The sequence below is a fragment of the Ochotona princeps genome, chromosome 32, assembly GCF_030435755.1.
Source record: "Ochotona princeps isolate mOchPri1 chromosome 32, mOchPri1.hap1, whole genome shotgun sequence".
Classification (NCBI taxonomy): domain Eukaryota; kingdom Metazoa; phylum Chordata; class Mammalia; order Lagomorpha; family Ochotonidae; genus Ochotona; species Ochotona princeps.
The window spans coordinates 9,152,250-9,175,835 of record NC_080863.1 but is presented as its reverse complement, the minus strand read 5'-3'; the positions used below and the strand labels follow the sequence as shown (position 1 = coordinate 9,175,835).

General features: G+C 46.1%; 1 protein-coding gene across 2 annotated transcripts in view; it reads right to left on the bottom strand.

Moving 5' to 3' along the window:
• FBXL13 (F-box and leucine rich repeat protein 13) overlaps window positions 1–23,586 on the bottom strand; it is a 165,597-nt gene that overhangs the window by 119,791 nt on the left and 22,220 nt on the right. For both annotated transcript variants that reach the window (XM_058657566.1, XM_058657567.1), the window contains exons 2-7: window positions 22,792–22,895; window positions 21,827–21,917; window positions 11,569–11,636; window positions 10,803–10,957; window positions 7,007–7,116; window positions 5,337–5,501 (exon numbers count right to left, since the gene is read on the bottom strand). In XM_058657566.1, coding sequence (XP_058513549.1) covers window positions 5,337–5,501; window positions 7,007–7,116; window positions 10,803–10,957; window positions 11,569–11,636; window positions 21,827–21,917; window positions 22,792–22,895 — 693 coding nt within the window. The remainder of the gene's footprint in view (window positions 1–5,336; window positions 5,502–7,006; window positions 7,117–10,802; window positions 10,958–11,568; window positions 11,637–21,826; window positions 21,918–22,791; window positions 22,896–23,586) is intronic.

The following is a 23,586-nucleotide window of genomic DNA, read 5'->3' as shown; positions in this document are numbered from 1 at the left end:
GCACAGGCATCCCAGCTGGCATCTTCACCACAGGGCCAAATACCCAATCCAGACCTGAGTCCAGGGCTAGTTCAGAACTAGTCCTCCTGCCCTCTTAACCAATGGCTTCTCCACCACCTACCCTTCCATGTTTAACATGTTACCAACAGTAACCGCCACTGCTAAGGCTCTGCATGCCAGGCTTCACTCTGAGTGCCTCATAGGCATTGACTCATCTACTCCTCACCACAGCAAATGCAGCAGACAACAGCAATTATTTCTTTACAAAAAAACTAACTTAAAAAGACAAAATATTAAGCAGATGCCCACAGACACAGCCAGCAACGGAATCAGCCACCCAGACTTGAAGCTTTCAAAGTGACCGCCTCTTTCCGTGATATGGTTTTTCACCTCTCATCTGCTCCACCTTGATCCGTGAATAGTTCCTTCTTCTACAGCTTAAAATTTGGGAAAACTTCAGATCAGAATCATTTGTCCACTCTTTCAACTTGGCATTACCAATTAAGGCTAATGTGATGAAAGTGAGGTCTTAGAGCTGCTTAGAGCAGCCTTCTACCAAAAATAAAACTGTCCCTAGAGCAATTTTTAGATGTTTTGTTTCGTGTGTTTTTTTTTCACCCACACAATTCCAGCCAACACACACAGTTCCTTGATGCAACCATGTGGCTCTGGAAACTTCCCTTATCTGAAGTTCAGAAGGTACACAGCCATGAATCCTGGAACCACTCTCTGCTCTGGTGAACTAAGGTCAGACTGGCCTCTGACGTTATCAAAACATGGATTTGAGAAGTCATTGAGAATAATACTCTTTTATTTTACATTTCCAAGTCACAGAACTCAACAGGCCTGGGCCATCTGGTTCTTCCACAGAATGGTAATAGTTCTAATAGCTGTCCAGGGCTTTTGCTGCCTAAGTGAGAGGATGAGTCACCGGTGCAGTGTAAAGCCTGAAAGTGATTTGATAACTGCAAGTCCACATGCTGCGGATCTGCTACAAACAAAGTCAATGTTGTTTAAAATAAAAGACAACCTCACACAACACTTAGAGTAAACCAAGCAAGCCATTTCACATTTTAAGGCAACTGCATGAGTTAACCACATTCTATCGACTGGGATAATTCATCAACATAAGGCCTTTCTCTGTGTGCTGTGCCAAACTACACAGAAGAGGGGGAAATAAACTTGCATTTTCATGGAAAATGGTCTCCGCCAATCCTCCCACTGCCTCTGAGTTAGGCCAGTATTTGGGCCGATAGGGTGTGAGTCTTACCATCTGCTAACAAGGCTGCATTTGCTAACGAGCGAGAGATACTCTGGAAAACAGCTGGAAACAAAGCCTGACTTGTTTCAACCAGTTGATATAACTGAATCTAAAGCAGAAGCCTAACAGTTTGCATCTTTCCAAAGTAACTTCATATTGCGTCCTAGCCCACTTTTTTATTTCCAACTACTTCTTAAGAACACATTAGATAGCCTATAGCCACAAATCTCAAATTTACTTTAACACTAGCATTTCCAAAAACTGCAGATAAACGGCAAATCCAACTCATATTACACTTCTGTGGTTTTTTTACACTCTTCTTAAGATCAAGTCCACTGAAAATTAGTCAACCAGACTGGTCTCCAAACTCAATGGTATTTTCAAAACACCTGCATGATTATTAAAAATTATCTCTGCAAATCTATTCGTTATAAACTCAATAAGTTCAACTCTTCAAGGTATTAGTGTCAGAATTAATTTCCAGTGTGCGTCATGATATAAAATCACTCTACCATTAACTATGTATTTTTAATGGACACTCTGCACACAATATATTTGACTGGGATAAATTTGAGGATGTCTCTATAAAAATGACATTGTGTTTTAATGTCATATAAAGGTTTAACTATGTGAACAAGGAAAAAGTTACTCTTGTATTTTGAAGGGGAATGCAATTAAAAATACGTAATGGATCTTCATTATTGCTTTTATCACCTCGGTATAGTATCCACAAATATTTTATTTCCTTAGCAGTTTTCAAAAGCTAACGAAAGAAAAAAAAAACAGAAAGATATAAAGGCTATACAGCTTGGGCATTATGGTTTAGCAAGTTAATTCGCACTTGGACCACCTGCGTCCCAAATAAGAGTGCCTGGAATTGGAACTTCTCTGCTTGCAGGCCAGCCTCCTGCTAATGCGCCTGGGAGGAAGCAGATAATTCCTCTAGTACTTGGTGCCTACTGCTCCGATGGGAAACTGGGATGGAGTTCCTACCTCCTCGTTTCAGCTTGGTCCAGCCCCTGGTGTTAGAGGCATTTGAGGAGTGAACCAGCAGATGGAAGATCTCCTTTTTTCCCTCTTTATCCCTGCCCTTCTGGCTTTCAAATAAATGAAAAGGAACAAACTTAAAAAAAAAAAAAAAGATGCAATAAGTATCACTTTAGTCAAGAAGGCAGGAAACCCAGGGTCAATGGTCTATTTTTGTAGTAATCTGACTTTGGGGATGTGTCATCATTTCTCAGCCCTTTAGCTGTCCCTCCTGCAAAAGGCAAATGCTTTTTTTTTTTTAAGATTTATTTGTGTTTATTACAAAGTCAGATAGACAGAGAGGAGAGACAGAGGGGAAGATGTTCCGTCCCATGATTCACTCTCCAAGTGAGCGCAACGGCCGGTACTGTGCCGATCCGAAGCCAGGAACCAGGAACCTCCTTCCTGGTCTCCCACACAGGTGCAGGGTCCCAAATCCTTGGGCCTTCCTCGACTGCCTTCCCAGGCCACAAGCAGGGAGCTGGATGGGAAGTGGAGCTGCCAGGATTAGAACCGGCGCCCATGTGGGATCCCGGGGCGTTCAAGGGGAGAACTTTAGCCGCTAGACCTCGCTGCCGGGCCCAAAAGGCAAACGCTTTACAAAAATTTCTGAGTTCTGTTTTAACTGGACCATGCTGCCTGTTGAGCACTCCATCAGATCCCATAATTCTGAGTCCCTTGGGCTCTGAATCATATATTCCCTGACTATGAGGGTTTGAATGTAGAAGCACCTGGTGGGGACAAGGGCACCAGAAGCACAAGTCATGACCCATGATTTAACATCAGAAACCAAGACATAAAATGCAAAACCTGAGGATGATTTTCACTGTCCTGAGCCGTGTTCCCTCTCAGTTTCCAATGTGCTGAAACGGAGATGGGAAGGCAGACAGCTAATGAGCCACAAGCAGCGAAGCACTCCCAGCATGCGCGCTGCATAAATGGCCCAGCTGATTCAACAGGGTGAAGGTTGGACACTCCCACTCCTCATCAGGCACCTAAGACTCTCTTTGTATCACGTACCAGATGGCATGACACCTTGCTGGAGACCCCACCCCAAAGCCTGCCTACTTTGAGTATTCAATCAGGCCCTGCCCAGAGCATCACACCTTATCCTATAAGAAGGACGACGCCAGCCTTGGTGAGGGCAAGTACCCCTCATGAGGCTGTTCCCACCAATATCAGAGAGTGCACCTACCCTTGGGTCTGTTCATACGTCCTGCTTTCCAGCTCACCTTACTCCAAATCTTCTGGCTGCCTTCCTGCACGCGGGGAGGCAAGAAGCCAAACTGTTCAGCCAGGAGTCTTGCTGATCCCAGGCAGGGCCTCTCATCCCACAACAAAATGAGATCTTTTTAACCAAAGTGAATTCTAAAACCTCAATTAAATCCAACATATATTCTTCCCTGTTCATTTACGGTTTGCTGGGGGAAACTGTGATGATCACAGGCCAACAGGGTTGAAGCTGCCCAGAGTCAAAGAGGCAGGATGTTCCACCCTGGACCTTTAACCGCTGTATCGCCAAACCAAAAGATGGCTGATGAGAACATACGTACACACATAGCGAGTCGGCACTGTTGAAGCACCTAGGTTCTGGGCTTTCTTCTTGGCCCTGAAGCCCATGAGGAGATGGTTTGCTGACTCGAGAAATATGATTCTTAGTAGTTTTGGTTCTTCTGGTTCCTTTTCAGCACAGGGGTTTGGGAGAGGGAAGCCCATTAGTCCAGAGTTCCTCTGTAGCACTCAAGGACTGACTCGGGAACCACTTGCTCCCCTCGAATCTGTCCTATTGGTTTCTTTGTCCTCGTGTTGGTTTTCTCACTGCAGCTCCCCTAAGCTCTTGCTGGCCAAGCAGGAAGGATCTTTTAGATATTACTAACTGGCAGTTCAAATCCACATTCAGTGAGGCCCAGACTGCTGATCAACCCCCATCAGATGCCCCCTCCTCCCTAGCAGGTAAGACATAGCCTTGTGACAAAATTCTTGCCGAAAGTGCATCAGTGAAAGTGAAGTGTTGGAGAAACCAGATTTCCTAACAATCAAGGAAAGACAGTCATTCTCTCTCCCACCACTGTGCTTCCCCACTTCTGGCCTCATGAGGCTAGCCACAGGCAGGGCAGCCAGACTGTAACCAAAGACGACAGCATGAAAACCCTAGAGATGCGTAATGATAAAAGACACAAGGACTAGGTTTACTGGCACTGTAGACAGCCAGGCTCGGGCTGTCTTCCTCTGTAGTTCGTGCTAGAGGAAATAAACAGCCTGTTTCTTGAAATCACACCCTGAATCATGCGTTTTTATATTGGTAGGTGAAGTGAGGACTAGCTGATAGAGCTGCAAATCACTGAACTCAGAGGACTGTTCTTCAATAGCCGCCTCAGGACAGTAAGTTCCTGCAGCGTCATAGAACCAACAGATGAGCCACCTCGCCAAACATGCACCCCACGATATTTGTACAGCTATTAGACTTTCACGTTTTCTGCCTACTTATGAGTCCTGGATTAGGTACTTTCCTTCCACACACACACACACACACACAAAAGGGAATCGCCTGTAGCAAACATTGATGCTTTCATTTTGTAAACCTGTACCATCTTTCTTAACCTAAAAAGTCAAGCAGCAAGAGGTGATTTTTAAATGATGTATTCATTCCCTTGATCAATATTTTACATATGCTTGCAAATCAAGGGACTCACTTGAATAGGACAAAGTCTCAGACTCCCAGGAGTCTTGACAATTGAGTGCCTTGGTCAGGAAGCAACAAAAATCACATGAAGAAATTGTCCCAGTGGCCAGTGCTGTGGCATAACAGGTAAAAGCTGCAGCCCGCAGTGACGGCATCCCATATGGGCACTGGTTTGAATCCCAGCTGCTCCACTTCTGATCCAGCTCCCTGCTCACATGAATGAAGCTCCTGGTGCCTAGCTTCGAACCAGACTAGCTGAGGCCACAGCAGCCATTTGGGGAGTACCCGAGCTGACTGTATCCTGACTCCATGCTATCCATCAGAAAGCAGACTGTACTATGTAACATATAACAAGTCCATACAAACCTGTAATAATGCTCTTTCGGGTAACAGTGCAATGTCACATTCTGGAACGTCCCCTAACAAAGAGGCTTCGGACGAACTTAGTTCTGGTGAACTGATTCTTTCATCGTTGATTTTCAATTTCAATCTACTTTTCCATCTTCTCAGCTGCCGTTCGTGTTTTAGTATCTGCAACGAAAACCATTTACAAACTCCATGAAACCTCGGAGACCTGGGAGAAAACGCATTCAGAGCACAGGGCTGGACTCGATGACAGATTACAGTCCCACACATTGCAGTTCTCCCCACGGAGGCAAAGCAGGCTCGGAACACCACTGCCTGAATTCAGTATCTTTTCTCCCGGTTGTCACACTGTATTGCCACAGCAGCCACCACACAGATTTCAGCACGTCTCCTTCTACACAGAGAGGATGCCCACACACACACACACACACACACACACACACACACAAATCTATGTTCTGGTAAGGGTGGGATTTGTACCTGGACCACACAAAGAAGGCGGTTAGCACAGAACAGGAGTCAGAGAGTTCTATGGAAACTTCACCCAACTTCTTGCTGTAAATTCCTGTTTTAACTTTTAGGATAGATTCCTGGACACTCTCTAAAGAATATGCTCTAAGGGTAAGCAAGTGTTTTACCACCACCCCACACCCACAGACATACACATATATGCAGATACTTCAAAAAGTTTGGAACACAAAACTGAGTTCAATTTATTTGCATGGAAGGCTTTTAAAATACATACATATAAGGTATCTTCCAAAAGTACATGGAAAAGGCATATGATTTTAAAAATCACGCGTACATCTCAAAAATTGTCTGTACCCAAACTTGTCTCTTAGCTTTGTTTGCTACAAACGTTTTAAGCACTTTATATACACATATACAAGTATGTCCAGGTGCCCTCCAGACCTAACGGCCAACAAGTTCCGGCAGGACCAGCACCACTGACAACCCACTGATTCAGGGCAGCTGGCATCTTCCTAATTACAGGCACTGCTCAATCCACGCGTGGGAGAAAGGCTGTGGAGGAAGTGGAGCCACAGCACAGGATCACAGCGGGTGGAGAGCAGCATGCTGTCATGCCCGATCCTACAAGTTACCCCAAACATTCTAGAACAACTTGAAGTGATAATATACGGATAGCTGAATGGCTTCCCTGAATTCTCTTTTTCAATTGCTTTAATTTCTAGTGGACGTATCAGGCAAGACTAGTCCTTTAGGTTGGTAATTGAAAAAAAAAAACACTTAACATTAAGCAATTTATTGGACACTGAAAAAGGACAGCAATGCAACTTTATCTAGAAAAAAATGTATTCAATCTTTATCATTTATTTCCACATTATATCAGTTTCCTTTTCATATAATAACTACCTATCCATCAAAATATTCCTTTCAACAAAATTCTTAGTTTCTTTGTATGTTTAAAAATTAGATTTTTCTCTTCATGTTCATAATTCAAATGAAATAATAAAAATTCCTAAGAAATATTCAGGGTAGCTGAAGTAAAATTTAAATCATTAAGTAACAGAACAAAGCCGCCCCCCCAAAAAAATACTTCATAATCAGGATTTTAGTATTTTCCACACGTGGCATCATTATCTGAGACAGCATGATTATAACCGGAAAATCCAAATTTTAAAAAATTAAGTTCATAAAATATACAATACCAGCTCATCTTCTCTCTTTTTAGCCTTGTGTCTTGCTTTATCCCGCCAGTTTCTTAGAATAACTTTTAGCTTGTGACAATACAGCAGCTGTTGAACCCGCAGGAGTACTTCTAAAGCAAATACATTAGATTGCTGGTGTCAAAACTACTTCTAAACATAGTGATTTGATATTCTATCATATTTATAATGAACCAATATTGTGTCTTATCATTTTGGGGTTTTCTGCTTTTATTTGTAAAAATCCATTTACTTGAAATCCAGAGTTACATAGAGAGAGACAGAGATCTTCTGTCTGCTAATTCTGTCCCCATGTGGCCACAACAGGCAAGGATGAACCAAGTGGAAGCCAGCAGCCAAGAGCTTCAACCAGGTCCCTCCCACTTGGGTAGCGCCCAAGTACTTTGGCTGTCTTCCGGTGCTTATCCCAGGCCGTCAGCAGGGAGCCGGATCAGAAGTGGAGCAGCAGCAATGTGAACTAACACCCTTATGGGAAGCCAGTGTAATAGGCAGCATAATTTACCCCCGTACCACAACTTCAGCCCCAGTCTTTCAACTTCATTATATCTGCAATTCATTACTTCTTTGAAAATATTTCCAGAATAACAGAAAGAGAGAACAAAACAGAGAAAGAGAGATCTTCCAGCCACTGGTTCATTCCTCCAGTGCCTGCAACGGCCAAGGCTGAATCAGGTCACAGACGGGAGAGCCATCCAGCTCTGCCCCAGGGTGGCACGAACTCAAGCACATGAACCATCATCTACGGCCTCCCAGGGACACTACCTGGAAGCTGAATAGCAAGCAAAAAATAGTTGGGAGCCGAACCAACAGTCCAATTGGCGGTTTCACCCGCTGTGCCACAAAGCCTATCCAAGCAGCCAATTACATTTGATAGCATGAGATAGTACACCTGTAACTTTACTTGTAAAACATCCCCTTTGCGCACAGATGTTAACCTGTAACAGATGCAAAGAAATCCCACATCCCATATAATTTTTTTAAAACAAATCTGTTTGGCATCAAATCAGAGTTTCCAAACTGACTCATAAGAAATACAATCACGGGTTGTATTCAGATCCAGTGCCTCAGAATTGAATTGTATGCTCCATTGTTTAACGGGCTCCTTATATGACTTCTCCCAACCAATGCTCACATACTCAGGCCAGCAAGGATGACTAAAGCAGGCTGGGAAAACCACTCACTGAAAGCAGTGGCTTCGTAGCTGCAGCCAATTGTGTCCTCTGGGAAACAGACACCCAGTACTGGTGGCAGCTGTTGCTTAGTCTTTGGTTCGCTCTGTTTTCTCAAAAGAAGCAGGATATCTGGATCTTACGTGGATTCTGCTGACACGTACGCTTTGGGAACAAATTGTTTTTCGCTTTTTTTTTCTTTTAAATACCGTGCAATTAGGGGTCGCACTGTGGCACAGCACCTTAAACCGCTGCTGGCAATGCCAGCATATGCCATCAGAGCACCGGTTTGAGTCCCAGCTGCTATGCTTCTAGTTCTGTTTACTGATGATGTGCCTGTGGAATACAAGAAGAGGGTGTCTTGGGTCCCCTGGCATACATGTAGGAGAGCTTGACGGAGATCCTGGCTCCTGGTTTCAGCCTGGTTTGTTGTGGCCTTTTGGGGAATGAATCAGCAGGTGGAAAATCTCTTTCTTTCTCCCCCTCTCTATGTATGTGTGTGTGCATGTGTGTGCATATATATATATACATATATGCAAACATTATATAATATTTTAATATTTATTGGAAAGGTAGAGTGTAAGAGAAAGAAAAAGTAAATAAGGCCAAAAATTCATTAGGCAAATCTTAATATATGTGTGTGTATATATATATATATGCCCCTTATAGTGTGTGTGTAAATTTACATACACATATATACACATACATGCACTTCTATGCTGTGTAGTGGTGAAAGGTAAGAAGGGCAAGGAATAGCAGGTGGAGAATATGGAGAAGGAGTGACAGGATGGCATTCTGGGCAAAAGAAAACAGAAGTGGGAGGTGTGAGGAGAGAGCTTTGGCAGGTTCAAGACGGTCAGGCTACAGGAGAGGAAGGGACTGGGTGACAGAGACAACAACCAAACATGGGAGAGATGGAGTCGGAGAGCAATGGAGAGGAAGGCCCAGAAACCAGAAAGGCCTGGGGAGAAGGGAAGGAAAAGTGAGAGACACAAGGAAGGAGCAAGCAACGGCTGCACAGCAAGGCCCAGGTGGTGAGCAGCAGTAAAAAGAACCCAGCCGCGCAGAGCCAAACACATCCGCAGAGAGGCCAACCTGATGTGCAGGCAACTGCACTCCCTTCAGGGCTTGGAAAGCACCAGAATGGGGATTCCGAACATGGTCATCACCGACCAGTCCAACTTTCGGAGATTCTAGTTAGCCAATTAACCAGTTCTGAACTTCTCTGATGTGAACATCTCTGGAGGGACCTCTTTGTCTGAGATGCAGACCAAATGGTGTCTCTGGCTTGCAACAGCCATACATCAGTGATTGAGCTGCAGCAAGTCTGAGCAAAAGGCTGTGGCTCTTGGTCCCCGCCATAAAATCACACACACGCACTGTGCACCCACTGCAACCACCAAGTCTTAAGTCAGAGAGAGTGATGTTCCTTTCTGTTTCTTCATGTATTCATTACATAAAAGATTTGCAAGGAAGATAGAGTTCTGTATGACACCAGCTACGCTTGGTAGATATCCGTAATACATCAGCTGTGTATTACATAAAAATAAAGCTGACGGTGGCTACCTATTCATATTTACACATAACCTACATATAAACACATGTCACATTTGATTTTAAATATGCCAGCTTTCTGTTAAAATAAAATGCATTTTTAAAAGTTGATATGAGACTTGCAATCCAGCTCCCTGCTAATGCACCTGGGAAAGCAGAGGAGGATGGTCCAAGCCCTTAGGCACCTGTGCCCATGTGGGAGACACACGATGCTCCAATCTCCCGGTTTAAGACTAGTCCAGCTCCAGCTGTTGCAGCCATTTGGGGAATGAACCAGCAGATAAGAGATCTCTCTCTCTCTCTTTCTCTCCTGCCTTTCAAATAAATAAATATTTTTTAATTACATGGGAGATACAACTGGAGAATTCCTTTCCACTGGTTGACTCCTGATGTCAGCAATGGGGCTGGGCTGGACAGAAGCAAAGTTTGCCACTCAGTTCAGGTCTCCACCACGGGTTGCAGTAATTCAACTACTCTGAACCACCATCACTGCCTCCCAGGATCTACATCAGCAAGAAGTAAAAGTCTGGAACTAGAGATGGGCTGGGCATGCAGGCATCTTAATTGGCAACTGAATTGCTAGGCTGCAAAAGCAAATATTGGGGCTGAGCCTGGTAGCCTAGCAGCTAAAGTCCTCACCTTGCATGCACCGGGATCCCATTTGGGCACCGGTTCTAATCCCAAGCAACCCCACTTGCCATCCAGCTCCCTGCTTGTGGCCTGGGAAATCAGACGAAGATAGTCCAAAGCTCTGGAGTCCTGAACCTGCATGGGAGATCTGGAAGAGGCTCCAGGCTCCTGGCTCCTGGTTTCGGATCAGCACAGCTCCAGCTGTTGCGGCCACTTGGGGAGTGAATCATCAGACAGAAGTTCTTCCTCTCTGTCTTTCCTCCTCTATGTATATCTGACTTCACAATAACAATAAATAAATTTTTTAAACAAAAGCAAATAGTGCTACATTTCAAATTAACAGCTTGACTTTAACTTCTAGACAACGGCCTAAACACAAAAATAATTCAGGCAAAGGAACACAAAGCTGCCATATAAGGATCTACCTTTCAATTTTCTTCTTTGATTTTCTACAAAAACGTGCCAGGAAAATAATGTAGATTTCTGAAGTTTGCAGTTATAATGTGCTATTGCTTTTTCCATCTTTTCAGCCAGAATTTCATCTTCATTCACATGAGGTATGGCTATATCCCTCCAAATGCTCCAGGCAGAAGGTAAGAAAAAGAACGCGTTTATCTCAGGGCAACACATCAGTAAAGAAATTGAAGATACATAATAAAGTGGCACTTCTTTTAGCCCTTCATAAACCATTTCATCGGAGAGAAACTCCTACAACTTGTATTTGCTCTGCCACATCTCTGACAGACACACAGGAAGATACAAATGCAACCATCTTCTTTCTTTTTGGTTAAGAAAAAGAAATCACCAGATGAGGTCATGCTATCATAACCTCAATCTATCAAAAGAATCCTCCTCTTCATCGTTGCAAGCAGAAAAAAGGGGCAAATCTAAAACGAACACAAGACAGGCCCCAAGAACTTGGGATAAGTGGACTCTAAGCCTATACACAGTCATACTGTGAAGTAAGAAAGAACAGGTTTGTTTAACCAGGGAAGAGCTGATTATATTGAAAGGAAGTACATAATTTGAAATGGACATAGATTTTTTAAAAAATGAAGTCAATACAATTGGCCAAACTTTTCCCCCTATGGCTTAGATCAAAAATTTAAAACCAATAGAGGAGTAAATAATATAGTTAGACCATATTCTCTTGCCCCCTACCCAGCCCCCCCAAAAAAATCTGATTCTTACCAGAAGTGAGTTTTTACTAAATTTCGAGTGTAAAAGGTACATGCTTTTATCATCAGTTCTGGAGTCACCTAAAATAAATAATTGAAAAAGAGTCGGATGGATTGCCTTGCATCTGTTCTTGCAGTGCCTGGGCACCTTGTTCCACACCTGCATGGTGCCCAGGCAGCCTCCAGGCACTTGTGCCAGGGGCCAGAGACTTGCGCAGGGTTGGGGATGGTGGGCAGCACAGCAGAGAGAGCCTGGGACCTCCCACTCGTATTTGGGTCCAAGGTGGGTAAAGGGGAGGGGGTGCTAGAGCACTCTGCTGGCATGTTGTCTGTGTGGGCGGACCGGACTTGAGGATTAGCTAATATGCCTAAGTCCCGGCTGGATAGAAGGGTAGGATTTCAGGCTGGCACATATGCCAGGGGATGGGATCTCGGGTGCTAGGTGGGCAGGAAAAGCTTCACGCCAGCAGGCTACCCCACCAAAAGACCGGGCTGGGGAACCCATGTGCTCACTGGCACAAGGGCTATGGCTAGATTAGGGAAGGGGTTATGGGATGTATGGGAAAGGGGAACCACTGAAGGAGTATGTTACAGGTGAGGAATGACTTTTGGGGGACTTCTGCCAACAAGGCCACTCTACCTGCAGGTAAGTGAGGGGTCGCTGAAGCCGAGCAGTTTGGAGGAGGGACACTAGAGGACTTTTCTGGGTCAGACCGATGCACCTGCCCACATGGGAGACCTGTGCTGGGCTAGTTAGCGTCAACCACCATAATCACCATTCACCTGCACACACTAGAGTTAGGGTTGGGGGCCTGCTAGGCAGAGCTAGATCACAGTACCCACCGATGAGTGTCAGAACAGGGAATGGAATCACCACAGGCTGGAGCATAACACCAACCAGCATTGAGGTCTGGGGGCAGACTGTGGGAGATTTGCGGGGGTCACCCCTGTGGGACTGCCATACCAGCTGTTTGCTCAAGAGCTGAGGCGGGATTAAGGGCTCAGCTAGGCATGACCATGCAACCCCCGACACTCATGGGTACTGGGGTGGGGAACAGGGCAGATTGGCCCAGGCTGTAGCACTGTAGGTACATCTAAGAATAAGGTACAGAGTGGGTCAGACCACAGCATCCACTGGATATATATAGGCCAAGACGGAGGGAGAAGACTACATTGGATATGCGACTAGCACCTGCTGGCACACATGATATATGGTTCTGGAAGTGGGCCTGGTAGGGAAGCTTGGAGAACTCTTCCTGGTGAGCTGCAACCCCTGTTAGTGAGCATGTGATTCAGGCCTGGGTGTTGGTCAGGGCAGGCAAGGCTGCTCTACCTGTCGGCAAGTGTGTGGGTTGGTTTTGGGGTTGTGGACTGGGCAGGGCCAAGCCAAACCATAACACACTGGCATGTGCAGGAGACAGGATGGGATGTAGGCCGTTGTGACTAGGCTAGGATATCACACCTACTTGTATGCATGAAAGCCAGGGATGGGGCAGGCTGGGCAGGGCTAGGCTGCAGCAACCACCAGTGAGAAGTGGGATCGGTGGGGGCTGGGCCAAGCCAAACCAGACTGTAGCATATAATGGCAAAGGCCAAGATGGGGGATCAGCTATGCCAGCTGGGTGAGAGCAACCACCAGCATGCACAAGATCTGTGGCTGGAAGCAGGCCTGGTCAGGGAGCTAAGGGGAACACTGTGGCTGGGTTGTGGTCCCCACTGGTGAGCATGAGAGCCAGAACGCGGGCAGGCGAACTGGATTAGACAAGACTGCATTATGCCTCAGCATGGATGCGGACTGGATCTGGGGTGTGCCAGACTGGGCTAAATTCCAGCACCCACTGGTGCTCATAAGAGCTAGGGTGAGTATAGGACAGGCTGGGCTAGATCTCTGCACCTGCTGAACCACACAATAGCTTGATCTGGAGGTGGACCAGGTGTGGCTGGGCTGTAGCACCCAATAGTAAGAGCCTGAATGGGCGTGGACCAGTCGGGCAAGGCTGCAGTACCTGCCAGGGCAGAAAGTAGGCCAATTCAGGATGGGCCAAGCACTCACCTGTGTGGACAAAATCTGCCACTGGGAGGTGAGCCAGACTGAGTGCAGGCTGATCAGGCCTTGTCACAGCTCCAAAATCAAGTACTGGGAATGCAGACAAGACCTGTCAAGCTAGACTGCAGAACCCTCTGGAAAGTGCAAGATCCAGAGCCGAGAGTGGGTCTAGAAGGGAAACTGTGAGGACCCCTCTGACGGGCTGCAGCTCCTCCAGTGAGCATGAGAACCAAGGCTGGGGTGTACCTGGCTGGACAGGCAGAAGCACTGCCAGCTGCTGGAAAGTGGGGTTGGTTAGACTGAGGGTCACTCCTACTGGGTTGCAATTCCCGCTGGTATACATAAGAGTTGAGTGTGTGGTGGGCAGGGTTGGGCTGGGCCACAGCATCCATTAGTTTGCATAACAGATGGGGCTGGAGACAAAATTGACCCAGCAACTGCAACCACCAGTGTGTGTGTAGCTGATGCAGGCGACGGACTGAGCCTGACCGCATGGCACACACAGGAGTCAAACGAGGTTTCTTTGGAGACCCTCTCAACTGAACTGATGAGCTCAGAACTCCAAACATGGGGAGAAACGCAGGATTCGTGGGCTGACTGTGGAGTGCGCATGGCAGAACTGGGCCTCCTCAGTTGCTGAAGACAGTGCAGTAGGCGGCATGCCTACATGCACATGAGAGACATGACAACCAGTTCATTGAGGCCTGGAGATGATGTCTAGTATCATGGACGGCAGGAAAAATTGGACAAGTCTCCCAGTCAAGCACTGACAGCAAGTATCTGGGCCGGTGAAGATCGCAAGCCAATGGATCTTGGAAGGATTTCCTCATCCTTGGAGCAATGAAATCAACAGCATTCCAGAACTACTGAAACAACTTAACATGGAACATGTTAACACTTGGAACATGCTCCACATTGGGGAGCATTCCGTAGCATGTTATTTAACTTCGTGATGTTGGTAATTCCTTTTTTCTTCCTGTTGTTGATTTTGTTTTGTGGCTTTTCATTTAAGGAGATGTATAGTAACTGTATAATGGAGACTATCGTATCCAGATGTGAGGATACAATGCTGTATGCATCTCTACTTTCAGACTAAAGATGGACTCCCAATGAAACTGTTTACTCTATCTTGAAAATAGGATGCTGGACTCTTTGCCATTGTCCATGCCTGCAATGATGGACATACGACTTTATGCAGAACTATACTGTAGTAATGATATGGGGGGGATACTTGGGAAGGGGATAAGGCATCCCCTTGTTGTCTTCGGAGGAGAAAAAAAAGTAGCTGCGAGCAAGGGAGGGCTGCAGCCCAGGTGCACCAAGTTCCCTCTGAGGATGGGCATGCAGCTTAGCAGAAGCTCCCAGAACCAGAACCACAGGGCCCACTCCCAAACACCCTAACCCCACCAGCTGGCTTCCTACTCTTCACAGCTCTTGTGGATCGTGTAACTGGGATTGGGACATACTCCCTCCCTCAAGGAGAATGCAGGCACGGACCAGCCGACAGAATCGCTGCATGGATACAGGCCAGCTCTCTCTGCCACTTGACCACTTTGCTTGAGTCTGGGAAAGCTGCTGGATTTAAACAATAGTAACAAAAAGCAACTTGGTATTAGATACCGCGGGCTCTCAGCCAGTGCCACTCACGCCACCAAGTGTGGCTGTCCCCAGACACCTGCTAATGCACCTTCAGTGCCACAGGAAAGGAGAGTATATCACAACAGGGAATCTGAGTGTAGTTTATACAGTTAGCTGGGATACTGGAAAGAAAAGAGAAAATTTTGCTATTTTAAAAAGTGAGTGGGAATGTTTACATCCTGAATGAGTGCTGCAAGTTAGAATGTGGCAACACTTCTTCCTTTCATGTTAGAGTCTACAAAATCCAAACAGATTCACCTGTAATCCGTCTGTCTTCCTTTCCGCTCTGTTAGCATCTTCTTCTCTAGACACACGTGCTGTAATGAGTCACTATGACTACAGAGGGTCACTGGGGACAGAAAAGACACTAAGGCCTACTGTTTCATAGACTGGAAGAGATTTTTTTAAAATGAAATGTAAGACTGCTCTCTTTGTGACAAGTGAGCTGAGCATTTAGTCCAGCATGAGGCCTGGGTTCAGTTCCCAGCTCCTGACTGTAGTTTCCGACCAATGCAGACGCTGGGAGGCAGCTGGGATAGTTAAATTAAAATGTCTCCAGCCACCCACACGGAAGAGCCTCAACTTGCATTGCTGACTCCCAACCTTGGTCCAGCCCAGGCCATCTCTGCCTCATTAATTAAAAAAATAAATAAATAAACATCAAACTTATAGGGCCTGGAGCAGTAGCCTAGTGGTTAAAATCCTCCCCTTGCGCACACTGCCAGAATCCCATATGGGCACCAGTTCATATCCCAACTGTTCCACTTCCATTCCAGCTCACTGCTTGTGGCCTGGGAAAGCAGTGGAAGGCGGCCCAAGGCCTTGGGACCCTGCACCTGGGTGGGAGACCCGGAAGAAGCTCCTGGCTTCTTAACTTCAGCCATTGTGGCCACTTTGGGAGTGAACCAACAGACAGAAGACCTTTCCCTCTGTTTCTCGTTCTCCCTGTATATTTGCCTTTCCAATAAAAGATAAATAAATTTTTAAAAATAAGAAGGAAAAAAGTGATGATGTTTTATAAAAAACATATAGAGAAGTAGCATGAATATCTAATACTCATAGTCTACACTGAACAGTGTCAACATTATGACACATTTTTTCCCCATTATAGTTAACAAACTTGTTTAACAGCCCTAGCACTCACACTATATTCAGAATGCTAGAACTGTTTCCCAGGTGTCTTACACAGTCAGTCAGTCAAACTAGGATGGGAACCGGGCCCACCCATTTGCTTTCCAACCTCAGTTTATGTGAGGAATGCCCCGCTCTTCCTTCTCCTTTTCCAGATCATTCGGCATGTAATGACTACGAGGGATACAATAGGAACAGCCAAGGGAGCCTGCAGCCATGTCCAGCCCAGACCACCACCCCTATTCCGGCTCTCGCTTTCAACGGTGGGAACCACAACCTAGCCAGGCGTCCCCTTAGCTCCCCAACCAGGCCTGTTCCCAGCTCCACATCTTGTGCACGACAGTGGCTGCTCTGACCCAGCTCTGCATAGCCCATCCTCCGTCTTGACCTTTGTCATCGGATGCTGCAGCCTGGCCTGACTCAGCCCACTCCCAGTGCCAACTCTCGCTGGTGAGTGCCACATCCCGGCCCTGCCCAGTCCGCTGCCGTCCCTGACTCATGCAAACCAGCAGGTGTGATAGATAGCCTAACCCGGCAAGCCCCGCATCCCAGCCTGGCACCTGCACTTGCCAGTGAATCCACCCCCCTCCAAGGCCACCCTACACACGTGCAGACAGGCGGATCTACCCTGCTTGATCTGACCAACAGCCAAGCCTGAATCGCATGCTCAGCGGTGACAGCAATGGCTCATCAGGGGAGCCTCTCTAGTTCCCTCACCAGACCCACTCCCAGAACCTGATCTCTGCCACGCCAGTGGGTGCTAGGCCCTTGCTGGTCAGAGGCCAAGCCCTCAATCCTGCGTATGTATGAGCAGTGGGTGTTGTGGCCCGGCCCGCCCCATACCATGTTCTTGGGTGTGTCCGTGGGTACTGCAGCCTGGAACAACCTAACCTGTACACGACTCCAGGACCCATGAGTGCCAGGGAGTCCATGGCCATGCCTAACTCAATCAGTCACCATACCCAGCTCCAAGCAAACCAGCTAAAATTGCAGATCAGAGGGGTGGGACCACATACATGACTTTAAATTATGCAAATATGAAAATGATGCAAAAATTCTACAGAAATCTGACATTATGCCAAATTTCAAAATAATGCGATTGCAACTTAGAAAAAAAAAAGTTTTTTTAAAGACACATCTTCAATGTTGATGGAAAAACAAAGCGGGAATTTTCGTTTCTTACCACACAGTAATACTGCTTTGGAGGTGAACAAACGTGGCTTCCTCCTTGTGAAAAGCGTGACTGACTGGTATTGTAGGAGTAGAGCCGGGAGACAGGGGAAGGGCAGGCTACGCTGGCATCTTAGGGAGCAGCAGGTGCAAAAGCCCAGGGCATGAGTTGAACCAGGCATTCGGGCTCTCAGAAACGCCAGGACAGCAGCTCCTCTCCTACAGGCCTTCCAGATTCAGGACAGACATACCCAGGGAACTCTGGGAGGCTCACCAGCAGCCTTGGGATTCCCAGAAGCAACTGGGTGGAACTTTTAAAAAAAGATCTATTTTATTGATGATTTTTATTCTTATTGGAAAGTCAGGTTTACAGAGAGAAGCAGCGGGGAAAATAAGCAGCACATAATTTTCTTAAACTGTATCTGATGTTCTTCTCTCGGGCAGCTCCGAGGTAGAGGTATTCTGAAACCATCATGAAATCCTAAAGCAGCTATAGGATTCCAACTCGGAAGCCATTGTATTAGTGTCCATACCCGGCCTACAGATTTATAATCCACAAGATTCGCCAAAAGTGAGTCCACCTGGACTGGGAGTGTCACCTGATACAATGTGCTAGAAAGAACTCCACACCCCAGGCAGGATTCCTGGCAGCAAGGAACAAAGGGGGGGAACGCAGAGGGGGTGCGTGGGGATGATGGGGTGGGGGGAAGCTGAATGGAATCAAGGCTCTTGATGTAATTCCCAGCTTGCAGGAAACACAGGAAGCAGAGTTAGTAAAATGACACCAGAGGAAGCAACGAGAATGTGGGACATGTTACCGAACAAAGGGTCTGTTTCCTTCAAGAGAGAAGTGACTTGGGGGGTTGGAGGAGTGGGGGGAAGCAACAAAGGAGAAATGTTGTCTATTACAAGTGATGTTAGGTAAGGGACAACAAGGACAGTACGCAAACACTCTAGAGATTCCGATTAGAACAGAATCAATTTTATAGGCTATTTTTGAGGCAATCTGGGAAACTCCAACATGGAATATAAATGTGGGCATAATTAGCACTAGATGATATTCAGTCATCACTGCTTCTCATTATGTCAGACAATAGCCCTGTGTTTGTTTTCTCAAAAAAAAAAGTCACTTCCTCCCAGAGATACACACTAAGTATTTAATAATAAAATAATACGGTTTCTGGATTTGCTTTCCACTAGCCCAGAAACAGCAGGAAACAGAACAAATCAGCAAGATTGGCAAAACGCTGCTTATTGTTCAAGCTGGATGTACTTCTGGGTTGTGTTTAACGTTTGCCACAATAAAAGAATTTTTTTCAAGTGTTGTATATGCCTTCTTTCACAATTACTGACTGGGTCCATCTGGAGATTTCATTTCCTAAGAAATGCGCCAAGTCTACGCAGCTAGTCCCCCCCTTACAATTAAAGGGTCTTTCTCTTCACTGTTACAACAGTCCCGACTCTTTTCGGTTACTCTCTCTTCCTGTTTATTGTATTCACTCTTGTCTCAGAAGCATTGTTATATTTTACACGCATGCAAGACCTAGTGTGAAGCTTGATAAAACCTTGCAAAGAAATCTCAGAAGTCCACGGGGAATCAGAATTGGTCCTAGGCCCGGCAAGATGGCCTAGTGGCTAAAGGCCTCATGTTGCATGCACCGGGATTCCCCTATGGGATGAGAGCTTCCCATCCAGCTCCCTGCTTATGGTCTGGAAAAGCAGTCGAGGATGGCCCAAACCCTTGGGACCTGCACCTGCATGGGAGATCTGGAAGAGGCGCCTGGCTCCTGGCTTCGGATCAGTTCAGCTCCGCTTGGGGAGCGAATCAACGGACAGAAGCTCTTCCTCTCTGACTCTCCTCCTCTCTGTATATCTGACTTGGCAATAAAAATAAAATAAATCTTTTTTTAAAGTATTAAAAGAAAAAAAGAATCAGTCCCAACATTTGAAATATTTTATCGGAGCAGACATTCGCCTGACAGTTAAGATGCTCACTGGGGTGCCCATGTGCTGCCTGGGGGCAAGGCTCGCTTCTGTTCCTCCCAATAGCTTCCACACCACACAGAGCAGTGATGGCTCCAGCGACTGGGACCCTGCACACCCCCCTGGGAGATCTAACTTGTTTTCTGGCTTCTTTCCTCCGCCCCATCTAAGGCAGGCATTTGAGGAGGCAGCAATGAATGGAAGCCCTCTACCTGATGCTCTTTCAAAAAAAAAAAAAAAATTAACAAGTGAAACTTTTTTTTACTGACACATGAAAATCCCTCATAGTGCAAGTTGAGCCTATATAGGAAACTGCATAGAAATGGGGGGAAAAAAAGTAAAGCTAATATTGATCTAGTTCACTATGTTTGAAATATCAGAAACATTGAGAACTACTGCATTTTACTTCCTTGAAGCTGGACCACAAGTAGAACTGTTGAGACACAAACCAGGGTTCATAAAGGATGCCAGCTTTAATCACTATGCTACAGCGCCAGCCTCTAAGTTCTTCGCTCTGTATACCTCCACGTCAGTGGTCCTCAATCATTATTTAGACCTTTTAGCAATGGTTCTCGAATGGAATACAAATGAGAAAATGCCAAAAGAGAAACTATTCCAGGAGTGTAGGGGTGGAGATGAAGAAGGGGCCCAGAATTCTTAACCCCTGAGGCTGACCCAGAGCAGACCACACATCTGTAGCTGACAAAGCCGGTCATCACCCCACACGCCACAAGCCAAGACCAACAGGGACTGGACGAGGAGGACTGCTCAGCAGCTGGGCAAGCTGCCTCCACCCGACTCCAGGCTTGGCAGACCCATCGAACCCTCTGTCGTTTCGCTGTCACAGACCGCAGACTGGGACCCTGTGTTCCTATCCACCCTTTCTTCCACACAGATCCAGCAGTTTCCGGTTCTCAGCATGCACTTTGAACATGGCTCTGAGTTGGCTTCTCATTGCTCAACTTCCACCGGAGGTGAGCAGGTGCTGCCCGGGCTTCCTCACATGGTGCCCTGGGATGGAGATGGATCACACAGAACCTCTCACACGCATCCTGCTAGTGCACGTGTGTCTCTCCTTGCACGCCGCTGGCTACGTTAGCTTTCTTGTCTATTTTTGTGCTAGAAGTTCTCATGTCCTATGTTACTTCCTGGTTCTCTTTAAAGGATCCAAAGCAGCAGCTACAGAGGGTTGACTTAAAAAAAATATTTTTATTGGAAAAGCAGATTTACAGAGCAAAGGAGAGACAGGAAGAAAGACCTTCCATCCCTCGGTTCACTCCCCAAGTAGCTGCAATGGCCCGATCTGAGCCAATCCAAAGCCAGTAGCCTGGTGCCTCTTCTGGGTCTCCCACACGGGTGCAGGGTCCCAAAGCTTTGGGCCGTCCTCGACTGCTTTCCCAGGCCACAAGCAGGGAGCTGGAAGAGAAGTGGAGCAGCCAGGATACAAACTGGCACCTATGTGGGATCCCAGCCTATGCAAAGTGAGGACTACAGTCACTGGGCTGCCACTACGCGGGGTCCCAGAGCTGACTTGTATGTCTGATCTCGCTCGTTCTTCCTTTCTTATTTTCCTTTCATATTAATAAAATCATTTTTTAAAAACTACATACAGTTTCCACAAATCTGTTTTAACATTATAAATAAGCATGAGAGGGGCCCGGCAGCGTGGACTAGCAGCTAAAGTTCTCGCCTTGAACGCCCTGGGATCCCATGTGGGCGCCGGTTCTAATCCCGGCAGCTCCACTTCCCATCCAGCTCCCTGCTTGTGGCCTGGGAAGGCGGTTGAGGATGGCCCAAAGCTTTGGGACCCTGCACCCGCGTGGGAGACCTGAAAGAGGTTCCTGGTTCCCGGCTTCGGATCGGCGCAGCACTGGCCCGTTGCGGCTCACTTGGGGAGTGAATCATGGGACGGAAGATCTTCCTCTCTGTCTCTCCTCCTCTCTGTATATCTGACTTTGTAATAAAAATAAATCTTTAAAAAATAATTTAAAAAAATAAATAAACATGAGAGGAAAACAGGTGAAGACCTTATAAGCAAGGGCAAGTGCTTCTTGGGAATTTGAGGAGGTTTTGGTCGGTGTGACTGTGTGTGTACATAGGTGTGTGTTTGTGCAAGTGTGACATTCCTTCACTTTTCTAGGGGCATGCAATTCCAAAAACAGATGCTACAGCTATCAAATCTAAAATCTATCTGGGGAACTTAGTTAACATACATAGTTTAGAAATATATTTAAATTAATGTATATGTAAATTATATATATAAACATACATATTTTAGAAATGTATGGTGACTAATAATTACCAACTGATCATCCAGTCCGAAAAGTTTCTCCAAGTAAGTTTCGGATAATCTTTGGATTTTTGGTCTCATGGCTGGATCAATGCACTCGTCCCTTTAATAAAACCATAAAACAAGGTCAAAAAAGAACGTCACGTCCTAGTACCCAGCTCCATGATTGCTCCACTTGTTTCTTTTTGTTTAAACATTTGTTTATTATGTTTATTTGAAAGGCAGAGTTACAGAGAAAGGAGAGACAGAGAGAGAGGTCCTCTACCCACTGGTTTATTCCCCAAACAGTCCAAATATCCAGACCAGAGCTGTTCTGAAGCTGGGAGGCATGCCAGGAGCCTCTTCCAAGTCTCCCATATGGGTGCAAGGACCCAAGCACTTGGGCCATACTCCACTGTTCTCCCAGTCTGTAAGCAGGGAGCTGGACAGCAAATGGAGCAGCCAGGAACGGAACTGGGGCTCAAATGAGACGCCTTAGAACAGAACATTAGCTTGCTATGCCATAGTGCTGTCCCAAAACACTAGCTCTTGGAGGTGGAGAAGGCAGGGGTAGAAAGGAAGGGGTATCCCTTTAATAAGCACTAGACCACAGTCACCTGCAGGACTTTTCAATCCATGTCCCTGCCTCTTCCCCTACCTCAACACACACACACACACACACAGCTTCACAAAGCTTTCACTGTTTCCTTTAAGAAACCCAAGCCTCCCTTTCCTCGCTGCTGCCATCCTGAGACGTACAGGGAACACAGATTACCGATGAGGTCACCTGTTAAAACCCAAGTTGCAAACCAGTGGACAAGTTATTCCTATTGAAGTCTCTGGACCCGAACAAGCCTATGGGTGGATTCTTTGGCCAACGCGGGTATTGGACAGCGTCCAATACTGGACGGGCAAAACTTTGATCTGACCACTGTACAAAGAAGGCTTGGCCTTTGGTGGAAAACACTTCTCTCCTTACAAAGCAAACCAATACGTACCAAGTAAGACTTTCAAGTCCATTTTCCATTATGTACATAATCATTTGCTCTAAATATTTCAGGGGGTCGTTAGGGCACATGACAAGTAGACCACATAACAGCGCCTGGGAAGAAGAGAGTTGAGAAAAAAGTCAGTAACCCTGAATTTGCATGTCCTTACTAAGCAGAATAATGCATATGATTAAAAAGTCAAAGAACGTGACAAGTTCTAAGTAGACCTGCTCTTCACAAACCCCTCTGTATTTATTCAGTGCCAACATTTCGCTCAAGTCAAGTTTACCTTTCCCTTCTCCAAAACATCTATCAACAATGGCACATGCACACACACAGAGAATCATGAGACAGTATTGTGCATTAAATGACAAGTTAGTTCTTTATTTATATACCATCTAATCCGAGGACATGGTTGTGATGTTTTAGCGCCATGGTTTCCACCCTTATAAGGAGGAGGAACCCATATTTTAAGTTAGAAAATTCTTCTGATTCAATCACAAAAGTGAGTGAGGAAAGCCAGCTATTCAAATCTATTTGTACTTTCAGGGGCCACCACTGTGGCACAGCAGGGTAAGCCCGTCTTACAACACTGGTATGCCACTTCAGAGCCCTGCCTCAAATCCCTGTTGCTCCACTTCTGATCTACCTCTCTCCTAACATACCTAAGAGAGCAATGGAAGATGCCCTACACTTTTAGGACCCTGCCACCCAAGTGAGAGACCGGGATAGAGTCCCTGGTCCCTGGCTCATTTCTCTCTCTTTCCCTATCATTGCCTTTTAGGTACAACGCTTACCAAAATC